The sequence below is a fragment of the Pongo abelii genome, chromosome 13 (genome assembly GCF_028885655.2).
Source record: "Pongo abelii isolate AG06213 chromosome 13, NHGRI_mPonAbe1-v2.0_pri, whole genome shotgun sequence".
In the NCBI taxonomy this organism is placed as follows: Eukaryota; Metazoa; Chordata; class Mammalia; order Primates; family Hominidae; genus Pongo; species Pongo abelii.
The window spans coordinates 84444097-84460581 of NC_071998.2; the positions used below are offsets into that span (position 1 = coordinate 84444097).

General features: G+C 41.1%; 1 protein-coding gene across 5 annotated transcripts in view; it reads left to right on the forward strand.

Annotated features, from left to right (window-relative positions):
• Window positions 1-16485, forward strand: part of FAM120A (family with sequence similarity 120 member A) — a 114180-nt gene that overhangs the window by 74279 nt on the left and 23416 nt on the right. For all 5 annotated transcript variants that reach the window (XM_024251922.3, XM_054520253.2, XM_024251926.3 and 2 more), the window contains exons 8-10: window positions 915-1002; window positions 3087-3314; window positions 5889-6063. In XM_024251922.3, the coding sequence (XP_024107690.1) occupies window positions 915-1002; window positions 3087-3314; window positions 5889-6063 (491 nt within the window). The remainder of the gene's footprint in view (window positions 1-914; window positions 1003-3086; window positions 3315-5888; window positions 6064-16485) is intronic.

The window sequence follows — 16485 nt, forward strand, 5'->3', positions numbered from 1 at the left end:
CTGCACATCCTTTGCTACCTGTAGACAGTGCATTTCACGTTCGCGTGAGGACTATGGTAAACCCATATACTACAAGTGAACAAAGACTTTAGGAAATAATGCTTATTCACACCACTCATTCTGGTCTGTCCTGTTTCAGTTTTTTAAAATGCTCATTAAACCCACGAAATTGTTTTCCCAGACTGTTAATGGGTAACAGCACAGTTATCTCTCATTCTGTAATTTGAGATGCTCTGTGGTCTTCTCATCTCTTTTTCCTTAACCCCCTTTTTTTTTTTTTTTGCTACTTTGTTAAATAAAGCCATCCTCCAAATAAGTTCCCATGAACTCCCTGTTCTGTGAACCCACCAAGTTTGTGCCACCTCACTTTGCCTAGAGTGTACCTTCACTGTCTTTCAGATTTTCCAGTTCGAGTCACCTCCAGTGTTAGCTCTAATGCCCCCTCCACATGAATAGGCTGGAGTGCCCTGTGTGGTATATTGTCGCCTTACATTTATTTATAAATTATGTGTAGTATTCGATCCAGATAACATTTAAGTCTTCTACTACCTCATAATTGCCAATTAAATGCTGATCTTTGTCTCGCTGTGACGATGGAAAGATCCTCCAAGGCAAGGCTTGCCTTTGTTTCCTCTGCATCCTCCATAGCGCTAAGCACATCACAGACCATCTCTGAACTGCCTGGTGACTCCTCTAAGTTAGGTGTTCGATAGTTTCTTTTCCATAGTATGTGGTTATCACCTACCCTTTTGAAGCAGGAAGAAATATTACTATAATAGAGTTATTTCTTGACGTTATGTTTATTTTAAAAGTATTGTTATTATGAGCCTGAAGATTTAGCTGAGGCCCTTCTTATCATTGTCAACTGGTTTGTGAAAGTGATTGGACAGTAATCATGTTCATTTTATGTTTAGCCATATCAGCGGGAACAAGATTGGCTGGGAGAAGACGGGAAGCCACTCAGAGCCTCAGGCACGAGGAGACCCAGGAGACCAAACAAAGGTAGAAAGTCTGTGCCTTTTAGTTTTTGAGTTCTGACTCATTTTGTATTAGCACACTGTATTAGTGATCAAATAGTGAAAAATAATATCTCTCTTTTAATCGGGTCATGTAAACCTTTACAAAGGGGATAAGCGGGGAAGGAAGAGTTCAGAGCTATGCCCAAGCCGGCTAGTCTTTCTGCATGGCAGGCACCTGATGCATTTCCTTGTTTGCTCACTGCATCATCTTGGACAAGGTGCTTAGGACCTTCCTGAGCCCACATTTGTTGTAGGTTTTTGTGAAAATTCACTGAAAAAGCACCAGGCATGCTAAATTTAACTCCCCCCACCCTTTTTTCTTTTTCTTTTTTTAAAAATTTTTTTATTTAAATTTTTTTTTTTTTGAGATGGAGTCTTGCACTGTCACCTAGACTGGAGTGCAGTGGCGTGATCTCAGCTCACTGAAACCTCCGCCCCCTGGGTTCAAGCAATTCTCCTGGCTCAGCCTCCCTGGTAGCTGAGATTATAGGCGTGCACTACCATGCCCGGCTAATTTTTGTATTTTTAGTAGAGACGGGGTGTCGCCATGATGGCCAGGCTAGTCTCGAACTCCTGACCTCAAGTGATCTGCCCTTCTCAGCCTCCCAAAGTGCTGGGATTACAGACGTGAGCCACCACGCCCTGTCTCCCTGCTTTTCTTCTACTTCTACCTGTTAATAGTGATATCTAAAAATATCTTTTTAATTTGCAAAGCCACGTACGTCTGCCACATGTGATTACCAAGAAGGAGCAGGTTTCCTGCTTGGAGGTTTTAGTGGTTAATATGCAGGGTTGCCTGAATATCAGACGTTTGTCTAAAGAAGTCGTACTATTAAATGATTGTTCTGCAAATAAGCAACAAAAATCCTTTGTGGATACATATTATTTTCAAAGCACCTTCCAAAGCATTTTGAGTTGTTCTACATCTGTATTCTTACGGAATGGAGAGTGTAGAAAACACCAGTGAATTATCTATGAGTTATTCTTCTTAAGACTAATTTTGGCACTTTGTGTTTTAAAGAATAAAATTAAGCACTTAATTACACACCATTGTAAAGAGTATACTTTGTTTCAAAACAGAAAAATGCATGTCTTTAGGGTGGCATTAAATCAATCAATAAGCAATTCTTATTTTCAACATTTATTCTGATAAAGTTTATCATACAAATAATCATTGCTTTTAGGCAACTATTCAGACAATTCAGACTGTGCTAAAGTGTCTCCCTTCCTTTTTCCTTTCCTTAGTTCTACTGCCTCGCAGCAGTCCATCACTGTGGTAATAATTTGGGGACCAGACTCTTTCCTGTGTATGTGCATACACTCCATGTTTGGGGGGCTTAGTTGTTACAGAATGGGTGTTTTCACCAAACAGTGTATCGTGGACCTCTTTCTATGTCATTATCCATAGATCTGAGACATTGTTTTTAATGGGATTATGCTGTGGCTTAGCAGGTTTTTGGGGCTTTTGGTTTAATTTTCGCGCGTGTATAATTAACTTAGGGCTTTATAATGACTACAGAGAATGCTTGAGTTTGGGTTTTTGTTTGTTCTTTAAGTACCAGCTGTGGCATGGAGTCAGCCCTGGATTAGAATTCCATTTCTATGTGTTAGGGTTGTGTAACTGTGTTCAGACTGCACAGCCTGTTGGAGTGTTAGTTTTTCTGTTTGTATAGAGATCTTAGGCAAAGTCTCGAGAAAACAGAAACACGGGAATGGACCACATGAATGATGGACAAGTGAGAACCAAACAAGATAGCAAGGCTCCTGCCTCCCAACACAGAGGGACTGCAGGGTGACACAGAACAGCAGGGAGCAACAGGCCTGCTCTCCTGTGGCACAGTAGATGTTGATGCTGTTTCAGTGTGGGAAGCTGTTCAAGGAGAGGACTGGATCAGGGTGGCTCTCTGTTTCCTCTGTCTTTAGGGTGGCACCAAATCTGGTCTCTCCAAGACAGGACTCATCTTTGTCCCCTCCGTGTCTGGCAGGTGAACAGGCACCTAACATACTTTAAATGAATGAAAACATGACATACACTCGTTTTCCTCCCTTCTGCTCTCTGCACTGTAGGCAGAAGGCTCGTCCACTGCCTCTTCAGGAAGCCAACTAGCCGAAGGCAAGGGAAGCCAGATGGGCACTGTCCAGCCAATCCCGTGCCTCCTGTCGATGCCCACCAGGAACCACATGGACATCACCACACCTCCCCTGCCCCCCGTCGCACCTGAGGTGCTGAGAGTGGCCGAGCACAGGCACAAGAAGGGGCTGATGTACCCCTACATCTTCCATGTCCTGACGAAGGTATTATCAAAGGGGCCCTGGAGTGGCTTCTGTTATTTGATGAGTGGCCATTCCTATGGGTGTTTTGTCCTTTTGTCCTTTTTTGAACCATTTTTCTGTCTTACTAATCTATTTGAAACAAAGTTCACTTTCCCCTTTCTAAACATTGAATGAAAGATGAACATTTATAACTGTAAATACAGTTTTAAAATAACTCATGAAAAGTCTCACTTTTTTCCTTCAACTTAGTATAAAATATTTTTATACTTCCAATGAAATAATGCATCACATTATTTTATGACTTGTAATTTTATTCTTTTTACTTCAATTTCAGAATTTTCTTACACCATATTTGTGCTGTAACGTCAGGTTTAATTCTGATGTCAGATACAATATCTGGTTCCTTTATCATTTGTGCTTAGAAAATAATGTTTCCCCCTTTGAATGGCTCATAGTACTTCATGTGTTTTGACTTGTTCATGACCTCATTGAGTGCAGTTTTAATAGTGCTAAGAACAAAAAATGTAATACAGGATTTTGTTAACATGCGCATAGTCAGAAAATGAAACTATCTTTTTATACAGTGTCATAATTTCACTTTATTAGTGTCTTAATGTATGCTTAAATATATACATATAGTGTGGCATCAATTATTTTTTAATCTTGGTGTCTCAAATGTATCTATGTGTATTTAAATTTCCTCAGTGATTTGTAGTCTTTATGTTGGCACTTTTAATCTTAGCCTCACAATTTAACAAGTTACCTCAGTTACTAGATTAATCCTGCAGAATTGGTTTATTACTATCATGTATGATTAACATGAATACCTATACGACCATATATAACTAGACTTTTCTGTCTATTCTCTACAACCCATCTGTGGTTTGTAAAATGGAGTCAATAAATGCAATAATGAACTCCTGTTCTCAAATACTCCTGAGGTGGACTTCAACTGTTAACTGACTAATCCAAATATTGCTTACTTTTATTAATTAAAGGACATGGAAAACATGTAGCCAGTACTATTTGCTCAGATCCTTTAATTTATTTTTTAGTTGTAATGCCTCCAAATCTCATCTATTATTTGATATGGATATGCATTTATAGTATCACTTTTCAGATTATGGTTGTAAGGTGAACATTTTATTTTTCAGGTTCAACATAAATTATAAAGGGTAAGTGAAAAGTAATTATTGTGGGGAAAGCATTTTGCTAAGTTTAAGGAACCAAAGTTTTGGGAAGACATCTTTCAAAATAAGGTGTAAAGAAACAACACTCATTCCTCGTGGGGCTGTTTGAAATGTAAGGTCCCCAGGAGCTACCTGTTATGTCCACACTGCTGGATCTGATGCGTGGATAGTCGGTTAGATCTATATGAGGGTTGCAAGTTGTACCGACGTGCTTTCTTATTTCTTATGAATTTCAAGGGCAAACACTGATAAAATGACCATGGTTGAGAAAATTGTCTTTTCACATTTTAAAATGCTACTTAAGTTTTTTCAGTTTATCCTATAAGCTGAATGGCTCTGGTATTAAATTGCCCAGGCTAAGACATTTACAGTGAGATGCATCTTTATGGTAATGAAGAGAATTTGCAAAGCATCATATTATTGAGATAAATATTCCCTAGATGAGAGTGTTAGAACACATGTAGCTACTGGATTAATGAATATGAAAGTACGGAGGGTAAGGGGAAAGACCAGTTTTTAAATTAAACTTATGTGAAAGAAACAGCAAATGTTACAAAATTATTATTTAAAGCGTATATATCAATGAACTTCATAGACATTGAGGTCATAAATGCATTGTTATGCTCTGAGTACAAGTAAATAAAATTTATTGCTTGATATCTTGAGATGTATCTTGATGCTGTAAGATCCCTGAGACAGATGAATTTTGGCAACAATCTTAGCTGCCAAAGGCCACAGTCAGTCATTTGCCTCTTGGCAGCACGTTCTTGAGTCAGATGTGGTTCTTGCCGTATTGGCCCTGGGACATGAAAAAGGTGGAGTGCTTTTGGTTTCTGCCCTAGTGGCTATGCACGTCCTAGCCACTGCAGTGAGACACATTTCTTGAGCACCTGCCACACTATGGCAGAAGCCTAACACATGAGGTGGTAATTTGCCATGGAAGAACTTAGCAAAGAAAATTTGACCGTTATATTTTCAGGATACTCAGTTCTTTAGTTTGCATGTAGGTAATTGAAAATTTTCAATTATATTGCGTGTGACCATCCCAACTCTCTAAATAAAAGTTGCGAGTTCTCAGTCTTTTCTATTCTGTTTGTTGTCTGATGTTATCTGTCTGGATTGTTTCAAAGACTTTGGAACATCTACATGGTTTTCTTTTGTTCTTGGTTTTGGATTAAACATAAAATGATGTAGATTTTATTTTGATTCTTTGAGCATATGCTTTGGCCACAGCCTGCCAAATGAACTCTTCCTAAACATCTTTATTTAGGCAAGTTGTTAAGCAGTTGATTTGGAATGGAATTGCAATGTCATTAACTGGAGATAATACAGTATATTTCTGTGAGTGTATTGTAAATTCAACATGAAAAATGTGCAATGTTATTCTGCTTTCTTCCATGCAAAGGGTGAAATCAAAATTGCTGTTTCTATTGAAGATGAAGCCAACAAGGACCTGCCTCCGGCCGCTCTGCTCTATAGGCCAGTTCGTCAGTATGTTTACGGAGTCCTGTTTAGTTTGGCAGAAAGCAGAAAGAAAACTGAGAGACTTGCTTTTAGAAAGAACAGACTTCCACCAGAATGTATGTACTGTAACAATCCATTGTTTGTTTTCCTCGGTACCTCGTAATCTCTTGTGCATTTTCTAAAGCCTTAGAAGAATCATGACTGAGTTGACCCCGAGTGCCTCTGTGTAAAGGAGGTGGGCCATCATCGGGGCAGTAGGCCAGGGTAAAGGCTCTTAGAAAAGGAGGAGAAGCCACAGACTTTCTTCCTCAGTAACATTCCAATAATGATGTTTATTCAGTAAAATAATAAAACAGGTTTACACTTTAAAGTGAATGTTGATCTGAAAGCAGACCTGAATTGCCGCCACTCTCTGTAATTACCACGTCTTGGTAATCAGGACGAGTGTGTTTCTGTGCTCTGGTTTTCATGAAGCACAGATCTGCTCTCTCCAGAAGGCCAGGGTCCTGGAGAAAACTTCCAGCAGGTCTCTGGTTGGCCATGTTTGTGCTGTTGGAGTGCCACCACGCATGGCTCTACAGCTGTAGCGAAGGTCGTGGGACTCACGGATCGTCGCAGGATTGTGATGATTTGTCTCGGAATCCTCTGAGACATGTGCACTTCCAGCTGATCAACTCTGGGAGTGGGGGGTGCAGGTGGAAACACTGAAAAGGATTGTTTGAAAAGTTGGTCAAAGATGAGGTCAAAGCATTTTCTTTATCTTCTAGTGGGCCTGTGTAATACTTGGAGAAAATGATGCCTTTCTGTTCTAGGTAATTTTATCTCCTAATGTAAGGAATGTAAAAGTAACTGTATATTTAGTTGGAAATACAGAAAAGAATCCTCAAACATACAGCCTAAGAATATTATGAATTGTGGAAATTGTAAATTACTAGATCATTCTTTGAGCCATGGATAATTAGTTACAGACTATTTGTTTGTGTGGTGGGTCAATGCAGGCCTCCTGAGATGGTGAAGCTCCTTGTCAGCACTGACTGTGTGCAGTGCTGAGCTTTGGAACTTTAACCTAAGTTCATTAGATTTAAAATTTTTCTGTTTGCAATTACTATGACAAACTTGCAATCTGTGAGGCTTTAAAGTGAAGCACTTCTCACTACCTTTCCTTGGTGATAGTTGTCCTGAGAGTGATTGCTGAGCTGCTGGTGTGACTGTCACTGGCAGGAGGTGATGCTCGCTCTGCAGGGCTGTGAGCATCTCCACCCTCTGTGTCTTCAATGGCTGGAGATACCATGTGGAACAATGAACATTGTAAATGACATTCTTCTCAAAGGTTCAGGACATTCTTCAATGTACCTGTTTTCATTCTTTTCTCACATTGTGTGATCCATTTGCTCACAAAAGAATGGCATTTCTTACTTTGCACATGGCTGGTCACTTGTCCTGGCCTGTCACTACCCTTCACTTCTGCAGGCTGACCAGGCCCTCAGACCCCCTTTTTTCAGTTGTTCCTCTCTCCTGGGCTTAGCATGCCTGTGCTGCAGGCTCTGTCTAGTCCCAAATCCTTTGACATCCTGGGTGTTGCAGCTCCTTTGTCCTCAGTTTCAGAGCACTGCACTGGCTTCATGGTAGAAGGTATTCTTTTTTATTTGCTTGTGTGTTCTAAAAGCAGAGTTACCTTTACATAGCAAACTCCTTCAGCCGTTTCCAATGATCACCTCAGGTTGAATAGGAATGGGCTTTGTGGCTTCTGTGCTGTCCCGTGGAGTCAGATGTGACAGTCCCCTACCCCTCCAGTGTTGGGCCATTCGGCATCATTGGTGTGCTGTGGTACCAAACATGCCCAGGAAGTGGAGTCTTGACCTCGTGCCTGCTGCGTGTCTGCAGCACATACGGCTGATGGTGCTTCTTATGCTAGCTCCCTGTCAGCTGTCTTGGTCTAGGTTGGGAGGTCTCCAGCTGGTCCTGGGAGAGGCTGTCCTGTTAATGCACAGTAGAGAAGGCTCTCAGAAGGGCCAGAATATGCAGAGCACGTGGGTGATGGGGGGCAGGAGGGGAGGTGGGGATTGTGGAAACCAGGGCAGGCCACAGCTTTCATGGTGTCAGACTGCCCCGACCTTCTCTGAGCAGACCAACTCCAGCTGGAATCAGGTCACAGGAATGGAGCCATCAAAGGAAAAAAAGACAAGAAGGGTTGGGGAAGTCTGAAATGACTCAAGCGAATGGGGGTGCCATTGATATAGGTCGAGGAGGAAAGGGACACAGGAGAACACAAAACAGGATGGTGGCAGCAGGTGGCACTGGGTCTTCTCTTGAGACGTGGCTGAGATGGCCAAGGGAACGCCGTATCTTCAAAGTGAGAACTCCCTTCCCTCCTCTCCTCTTCTCCTTCTTTTTAAGGATGGGAGACTGAATAGTTTGGTTATTGCTATGTTATTTTTTTGGCCAATGGGGAGGATTTAGTGGGGGAGAGGTGAGTTTATCAGAGAGAATAGGAAAAAATTAGACAGTCCTGATAAAGAGTTTGTATTAGTAGACTTAGGTGGGAAGGAGAAGCAGAGGCAGAAGTCCATACTTTGGGGCCACCTTTGTTGGTGAAGGCAGGAAGAATTGGGGATAAAGATACCTCAGATTTGGTTTGGGAAAGGGAGTCAACTAGCACTGAGGAAAAGGACAGAGGCCCAGCCAGCTGCGCTTATTAGTTGATCATGGAGCATGGATATTTTCTCCTCTATAGTTTAGTACTTCTTTGCCAATGGTAGTTTAGTACTTCTTCAATGGTAAATGAGATTTTAAAAGGATTTCATAAACATTTATGTCTTTTGCTATTGTGTGTATTACTCTTAGAGCAGTGTGCAGCAGACAGTGAAAGAATGAATAATTGGTTTAGGTACACACAACTTATTGGAGATGAAGACCCGGTTTGGTGCATCAGAAAATTAAACTGTTGTGTGAGGGTGTGCGTAAGTGCTGAGATGCTTTGAAAGGTTAGTGCTAAACAAATTGCAGTCTTTTCTGCTCAAGTGATTTATGAACTTTGATTTTGATATTCTGTAGAGATGGGGAGCCATTGAAGGTTTGGTACAAATGATGTTTCTGTTTAGAAAGATGAGTTGGGTAGCGATGTATGAACTGAACCAAAACAGAAATGAAGCCTTTAAGTGTCAAAGATAGGGCAGGTGCAGATGACCTTTGCCTAGACAGTTAAGACCCTAGAATTTAAGTGTTTAGAAAAATGCACTATCAGTGTGCTATGACAAATACATATTTATTTCTGAATGGAAAAGATGTGTAGATTTGACCTGAGTTTAGAATTTGAGAGACCTTACTCAGTACTGTAATTTCAGTGGGTGAGATTTTTGTAAGCAGCTTTGGAATCTGGCTCTTTATAGGGAGCTGATAAAATTGAACTTGTTTCATGCGTTAGTTACATTCAAGAGGGGGAAACAAGCCTATAAAAAAGTTTTTTATGTCAGTGATATATCCATGATTATCACTGTAATTGGAACACCAGCTCTCCAGAAGGGAAATTTTTGTTTTGAGAATATCTTGTGATTGTTAAGCCTCAATGCTCTCAACTTGCTCAAAACCAACCTTGTTTGAGAATTGAGTAATGTGCACAGTGTGATTTATGTTCATGAACATTGCATGCATTAAAATGCCTTCCATATAACCTGTTCATTAGATTTTAGCTGACTAAATACTGACCCTGCTCAGGCCATTGATTTAAACTTCATTACTTGAAATATCTATTAATTGGTAACACATATTTGTACTAAGGAGAGTGCTATAGCTTCTTGACACTCTAAATAGGATAGGAAAATGTCTCATTGTGCCACAATGAAGCTGACATTGAAAAGTTTCTCAGGATTTCTTGATTGACAAGATGGAACAATGATTGTATTTAGATCTTGTTGAAATTTGCTGTCTAATCTATGACCACTCTTGGACCACATGGAGGTTGAATGAAATTATTGGCGTACTGGAAGAAGATCCATAAGCCAAAGAAAGAGTCCTGGGAGGCCATGTACCTGTGAAGGATCGTTCTCCCCCGACCCTGCTTCCTTGGCTTTCTGATGTGATCTGGCAACCCAGCCCTTTGCATATGGGCTCCAGTGAGAGCCTGCTGCTCCAGCAGCTGGTGTGGCCTTTCTGAATGGAAAATCTGTAACCTAAAATAGCTTCAGAACCTTATCTGCGCAGCTGTATATTCCTGTTAATGGTCACTGTAACAATAAAGAATGTCCCAAGATGGCCTTATTATCAGAGAGAACTATTCAAAAGGCAATCATGTTGAAGTCTTAAGGGTTTCTTAAAAATATTTAACTCTCAGCAGATTTAAGACATGTATATTCATTTGGAAACCTAGTCAGTGATTAAGGCATATGGTCAAGTGTTCATAATTTACAGCTAGCTTTCCTGTGATTTACCAAACTTTCATTTTTAAAGTCACTATATGGCAAAAGTAGGATATGAGACCTTTAAAAATTTCTAACCCTTCTGCTCCTGAACTAGGTGATAGCAAAAAAAGAAAAAGAAAAAAAATTCTTTTGAAAGTCATGTTGTATTCTGTGCTGGCAGTTTATTTTCCATGCCTTTCTTTCCATCCCTAAGTTCTATAATTTCACTTTTAGGAAATTCAGAAGAATATTTGCTTATCATGGCAGTATATGCCTTGGAATTCTAAGCCCTCCCAGTGATGCATGTAGAAGAGAACTGTTAACACCCAGGGGCATGCAGATTCCTGCAGACGTGATCCACGGTGATAGTGGCACCTGCTGGTAGGGAGGGTGGAACCCAGAGACCTTTTCTGTTGATGCTGGAATAAAGGTTGGGCCTGGAGATGAGTCCGGGGTCTGACGCAAGAACTCCTGGCTTTGAAGCCTTCACCTTGCAAAAATACAGATGCTGTGGCGAGTTTCTTCTTCTCGTTCCTGTGGTGGAGGTGGTTATATGCCTCATTGGCTTTTCCTCCTTCAGGGTGCCTCTTGGTCGCTCCCAGTCACTGGGGTTCTTTCTTTCCAGGGGTCAGTGGGAGAGACTTCAGTGGTTTGAGGGCAAATGAGACAGAGTAAAAGGCCTACATTTTAAAAGATTGTAGGATAATAAGAATACCCAGCTATAATTGAAGAGCGCAAAGTTCAGAAAGTAAAGTTCAGTGATTCGCACATTTTTAAAATTAACGTCATCTTAATAAAATTGGCTTTTGTTTCTTGCCTCCCACTTCCTACAAAAGTCTTCCCTAGTACCTCAAAATTAAGTAAGTAAGAGAAACAGGCTTATAAAAAGCAGACAGATAAAAATTATACACACATGAAATAAATATGTGGAATGAGGGAGCAAGTTTATAGGTGAGTACTATTTTTATGAAAGATTTTCCTATATTGATTCCTGTGTTTTTAAACCACCAAGAAAAGCCGAAAGGAGCATTTTTTTCCTGGTCTAGTTTGCTTCAGAAATGTTTTTATTTGTGCTAATAATTGGAATTGCTAATAAAAAGTAAACTAAGTCTGCTCACTGTGGATTATACTATGAAACAGAATAATCAATATTACGGTGCTGATTTAATATTGTGAAAATTGGTATTGTAAACATTTTCCCCATGATTTCTATGAAGGCTGTTAATAAGTCTGTCTGAATTTCTTTATTCTACAAAGCTTTCTAGGAGCAGCATTGAGGTTTTTCACAGAACTTGGAGTAGACCTAGCACAACAGACGATTGCTTAGGAAGGCAAATGATATGACAGGCCAATCTGTGATATTACTCTTTTGGATTAATATTCGTTTCATAAGTCCTTGTACTCTTTTTTTTTTTTTTTAACCAGTGTTACTTGCCAATCCTTGAGCTTTTGAGTTTCTAATATATTAGGAATAACATACATGGAATGAGGAATATGAACAGCATTTATCTACATGTCTGTAATACCGTGTTCTGCTACATGTCCTGTGCCTTACTAAGCATTTATATTTTTGTGGACTGTGGGCTGCTCCATCCTCAGATATCAAAGGTTTAAGAAAATATCCACAGCCTTTTACCTTTAAGAATTACAGAGGGTGCTTACAGACGTGTCAGCCTGAGGAGGAGAACCCAACCTGCTACCTACACGCTGGGGCTGTTTAAAAATTAGGGGGCAGTTTTTCTATCAGAAGGAAAGGAAACAGTCTTCATTGTATCCATTTTTCTGTTTCTGTCCTGATATAAATGAATTGGAGGTTTTTGTTGTTGTTGATGATCATAACAACCCCAGGAAAGCTCATCAAGTATAATAGTAGCTGCTCCCTAAATACACACAACCAGAAGTCTAGTCGGCCATCATCTTGGAGGCCATTCATCTGCCCGCATCTCTTCCTCACCTATGAACACGCATGCATGCATGCTGCAGTTCTCTCTCCTGCGCCCTTAGTGGGCATTGCTAATTAATGGTCAAGCTGTGGCACTGAGCTTAGAGACATACTTTATAATACGGTCTTTCAGGCGGCCACTCCAGCAAGTTGGGATTGGCTTACGAAATGAACCATGTATATTATTCCTGGGCTGGGATAGATCCCAAAGTCAGCATTATAACAGATTTCCAAGGTGCCTTAGTTGTCATGTTAAATGTGCTACTAAAAGAAGATGACTAACATCTGATGGAAAACATTGAGTTTTTTACTGACAGCTTAAGTACGATAGTATTTTATGGCCCCAAATTGTATTTTGAAGGGGTGCTTTCTGTAAGGAAAATGCATTATAAATTTAGCCTCCAGTAACATGTCTGCCCTAGAGTTGTTTTTTTTGTTTTTGTTTTTGTTTTTTTTTTTTTTTGAGACGGAGTCTCACTCTGTCGCCCAGGCTAGAGTGCAGTGGTGCGATCTCGGCTCACTGCAAGCTCCGCCTCCCAGGTTCACGCCATTCTCCTGCCTCAGCCTCCCCAGTAGCTGGGACTACAGGCACCTGCCACCACGCCCGGCTAATTTTTTCTATTTTTAGTAGAGACGGGGTTTCACCGTGTTAGCCAGGATGGTCTCGATCTCCTGACCTCGTGATCCGCCCACCTCGGCCTCCCAAAGTGCTGGGATTACAGGCGTGAGCCACTGCGCCTGGCCGCCCTAGAGTTGTTTTTGCCAGTGTAAAAATTTGGTTTGGTGTAAGTTAAGGAAGACAGTTTAATATTCAGTCTTTCAGAAGTAGGCTACTTCCTGAAGTAGTAACTTTTTCTGACAGTGAAAAGATGAGATTAATATTTGTTGATGGTGATACACAAGATTTATTCAGAGGTCTTCAGTTAAATGAGCTGACCTCCAGGAATCTCTTACTGTTTTAATAAGATGCAGTAGGAACGTGTTGCTCTTCAAAACTACCAGTACAGAGTTCATTTTATACTACCATGCTCTAAGTCCCAGATGGTACCCACCCAGGATGTGCTGGAGCCCAGTGCCATGGGCAAGCCCACATACCCCCAGGTTTCTGTAAAAACTCATTACTTTCTGTGAGCTGGCTACTTTGTATTTGCTTATTTCCTGTGGGTTGAATACCGTGAGGGCTGAGAAGTCCTTCCTCCTGGGCAACAGTGACTCTTTGGAAGAAAGCAGCAGCCCAGAGAGAGAAGAGCAGCAGACGTTCTCATCTCTAGAGGCTACCCTCAAGCTGCCCCTTTGCAGGGGACTTGTAAATCAGAGCCAAGCATTTTTCTTTCCTCAACTTCTTCCACTCTTGAGGCTGCTGTTTCAACCCGAAAATTGGATGTCCCTTGGAATTCTTCATAAGCACTAATTTGTAATTAATTTAATGTAAGTGATGTGTAAAATGTGAGTTCATCTCATTATCTCTACATAATGAGGGGTGCTAGGTGCTTTTCATGTTTAATCATCAGGACTGTGCTGCAAAGTTAGGTGTCACCTCTCATCTTAGTCCCTGGATCTAGGCCCAGGTCTGAGAACCCAAGGAGACCCTCCCTCTCAGGCACACGCCTGTGCAGATTGCCTGCTGCTCTCTTATCCCAGCCCTACCTGGCACACAGTAGATGTTCCGTAAATACTTATTAACTGATTGGCCTAAGGTTCCACCTCTATTCTCTGGTGGAATACTCAAAAGATCTGTAACTATTAGAGATGAGCGCCTTTGCTTCTGGAGCAAGCCTTTGTGTCAGTCACATCTATTTTCTTTGATAAAGACATGTATTTCCTGAATTGGACTTGCTGTTCTTGTCATAACTGTTGCACGTGGGCAACAACATGCTTAGTGCTGTGAAAGAGGACACTAACACCTCTCTGTCCCTACTGTGTCGACAGGCTTACCCGGGACAGTTCTGAGCCCTTCTAGGACTCGGAGCAGCCTTTGGCTGGAGTATTGCCATGAGTCCATCAGCAAGAGTCCAGTTTCGGCTCTCAGGAGTGTGTTCACCTGTTTCTTTCTGGGCTGTGTCGAGTCTTGAGACACAGCACCAGGCCAGGCTCCTTCAGGTACACGGGAGGCCCTCCGATCTCTAATGTGGAGAGTTGTCGGAGCCTGCAGCTGGAGTGCATATTTCTGAGGATACCATGCATTAGGACTAGTGCCTGTGACCTCCTCTTCACTCTGCGACCTAGGGCCTTGCAGGATGAACTCTGCAGAGGCCTAAAGGTTTTGAAATTGAGAAGGAAAATCTTCTACCAATAATTTTTTTTTCTAGAATGAATACAAAACATAAATGATTGCTAAAATGATTAAAGAGAGGCGAGAACAGCCAATGAAAGGGAAAGAAAAAAATGACAAAGTTAAAGGCCAATCTAGTAAGAATGCCTCTCTTTAAAACCCCTGGGGACTCCTGACATGCACAACCTAAACCCATGCTCTGTGTGTGGGGTATGTTTCAGTGTGTGTATTGTGGTATGTGTGTGGTGGGGGGGGTGTGTGTGGTGGGGTTTGTTGGGGGATATGTTGTGCGAAGTGTGTGATGTGTGCATGGTATGAAATGTGTGATGTGTGTGTCCTGTGTGTTTGCGAGGTGTCGTTATGTAGAGTAATCTGATAGCAACATAAATATTGGCGAACAGCTCATTCTGGAAGCTGCCCTTGCCTGTTTTCTCTTGGGGCGAAGCAGCCTTGGTGTAGGATCACAGGAGGTAAGGCAGGTCGGCTCACAGGAAGGCCTGTGCATGGTAGTGGTGGTTGTGGAGATGATCCTGTATGTTCCAACTCTACTTCTGGGAAAGCTTCTGGAAGCTGAGCTGTGCTGGAGATCCACAGGATCGGGGTGGGGGCAGTGCCTTAGATTGTGCGTCCAACGACAGGGTATGCTTCGTGATGGAGACCTTATTGGTTTTTATATCTATACCTAAAAGTACTGAATAAAAACAAATAAGCATGTATTTATATATACATGTATGTCTGTTTTGACTTGATGGACTTTAAGCATTTGGAGTGTTTGAAATATTCCTTTAACATCTAAACACTAAGATATTCAAATGTAAATGAAAGACATTTGCCTAATGAGAGCAGTAACATTTTTGTAAAAGGAAAATTTTCAGTGACTGCCTTAACTTGTACCCCAGCTCTGCCCGGCAGGCTTCACGTAAGGGGACACTATCTGGAGTTGGCTCCAGAAGGGCTTGTCACAGAGCCCTATGAGGTCTTGACTCAACGTGTTCCTATACGTGACACTGTTACCTGACTTGTCAGGTATTGAAATGTATTTAAGCATTTTTCTTTCTGTTGCTGAGAAACTGTATCCAAGTGTCTAATTCCTGGTGTTTTTCATGACATTTTAAGAGATTATTGTATTGCCTGACTATATTTAGACTCAGAGTGGAACTGGAGATTAGCCAGTAATACATTTAACTCTGTCCTGCTTTTGGATTCTTCAGAATGCCTTAGGTATTACTTGAGAGAAGACAAACCCAGAGAGGTTAATGTAATTTGGATAGAATGAATATGTTGAAGATCAAATTAGAGTTTGTGATAGCATCCTGGTCTCCGTACAGCCACTGGCCTTGGAGTGGGCCGTGCACTAGAGTGTGTCAGCCAGGGACGGTGCCTTTGCTCATGTGTAGCAGCACTGGGCAAGGGACAACACCAAGCCCCGCTTTGGTTCTGGTGTTTATTCAACTAAAGTGAACCACTTGTTACTTATAAAATGCACACCCAGATTTCCCTATTGGGTTGTTACCTCAGTGCAGTTGATGAGATTTTAACATTCTACTGTGCAATATGGATTGTTTTTGTTTTATTTCCTTGTCATTGTTTTTTCCTTAATTTATTGGGAAATCAATCAAGTGGGAAAATGTGCATGTTTATGTATTTGTAAGAATTAATTGACTAATAGTAAAACATCTGTGGATAAAAGGTTTTGTTTCCGTGTTACATCAACTTAGAACTTCTTGTCTTTTTTGAGGCGAAATGTTGGATAACTTTACACTCTGTCTGAAGTCTTGCTGAATAGAATTACTGTGTGCTGGCATCATCTGGGACTTCAAAACTTGGAATATTTGCATCTACTTGTGTTTTACTGGCCAGTCTTAAAAATAGAGTTTAACAGTTACATTTGTTGAAGTGGGAGGTTCAGTAAAGTGGCTACTGCATG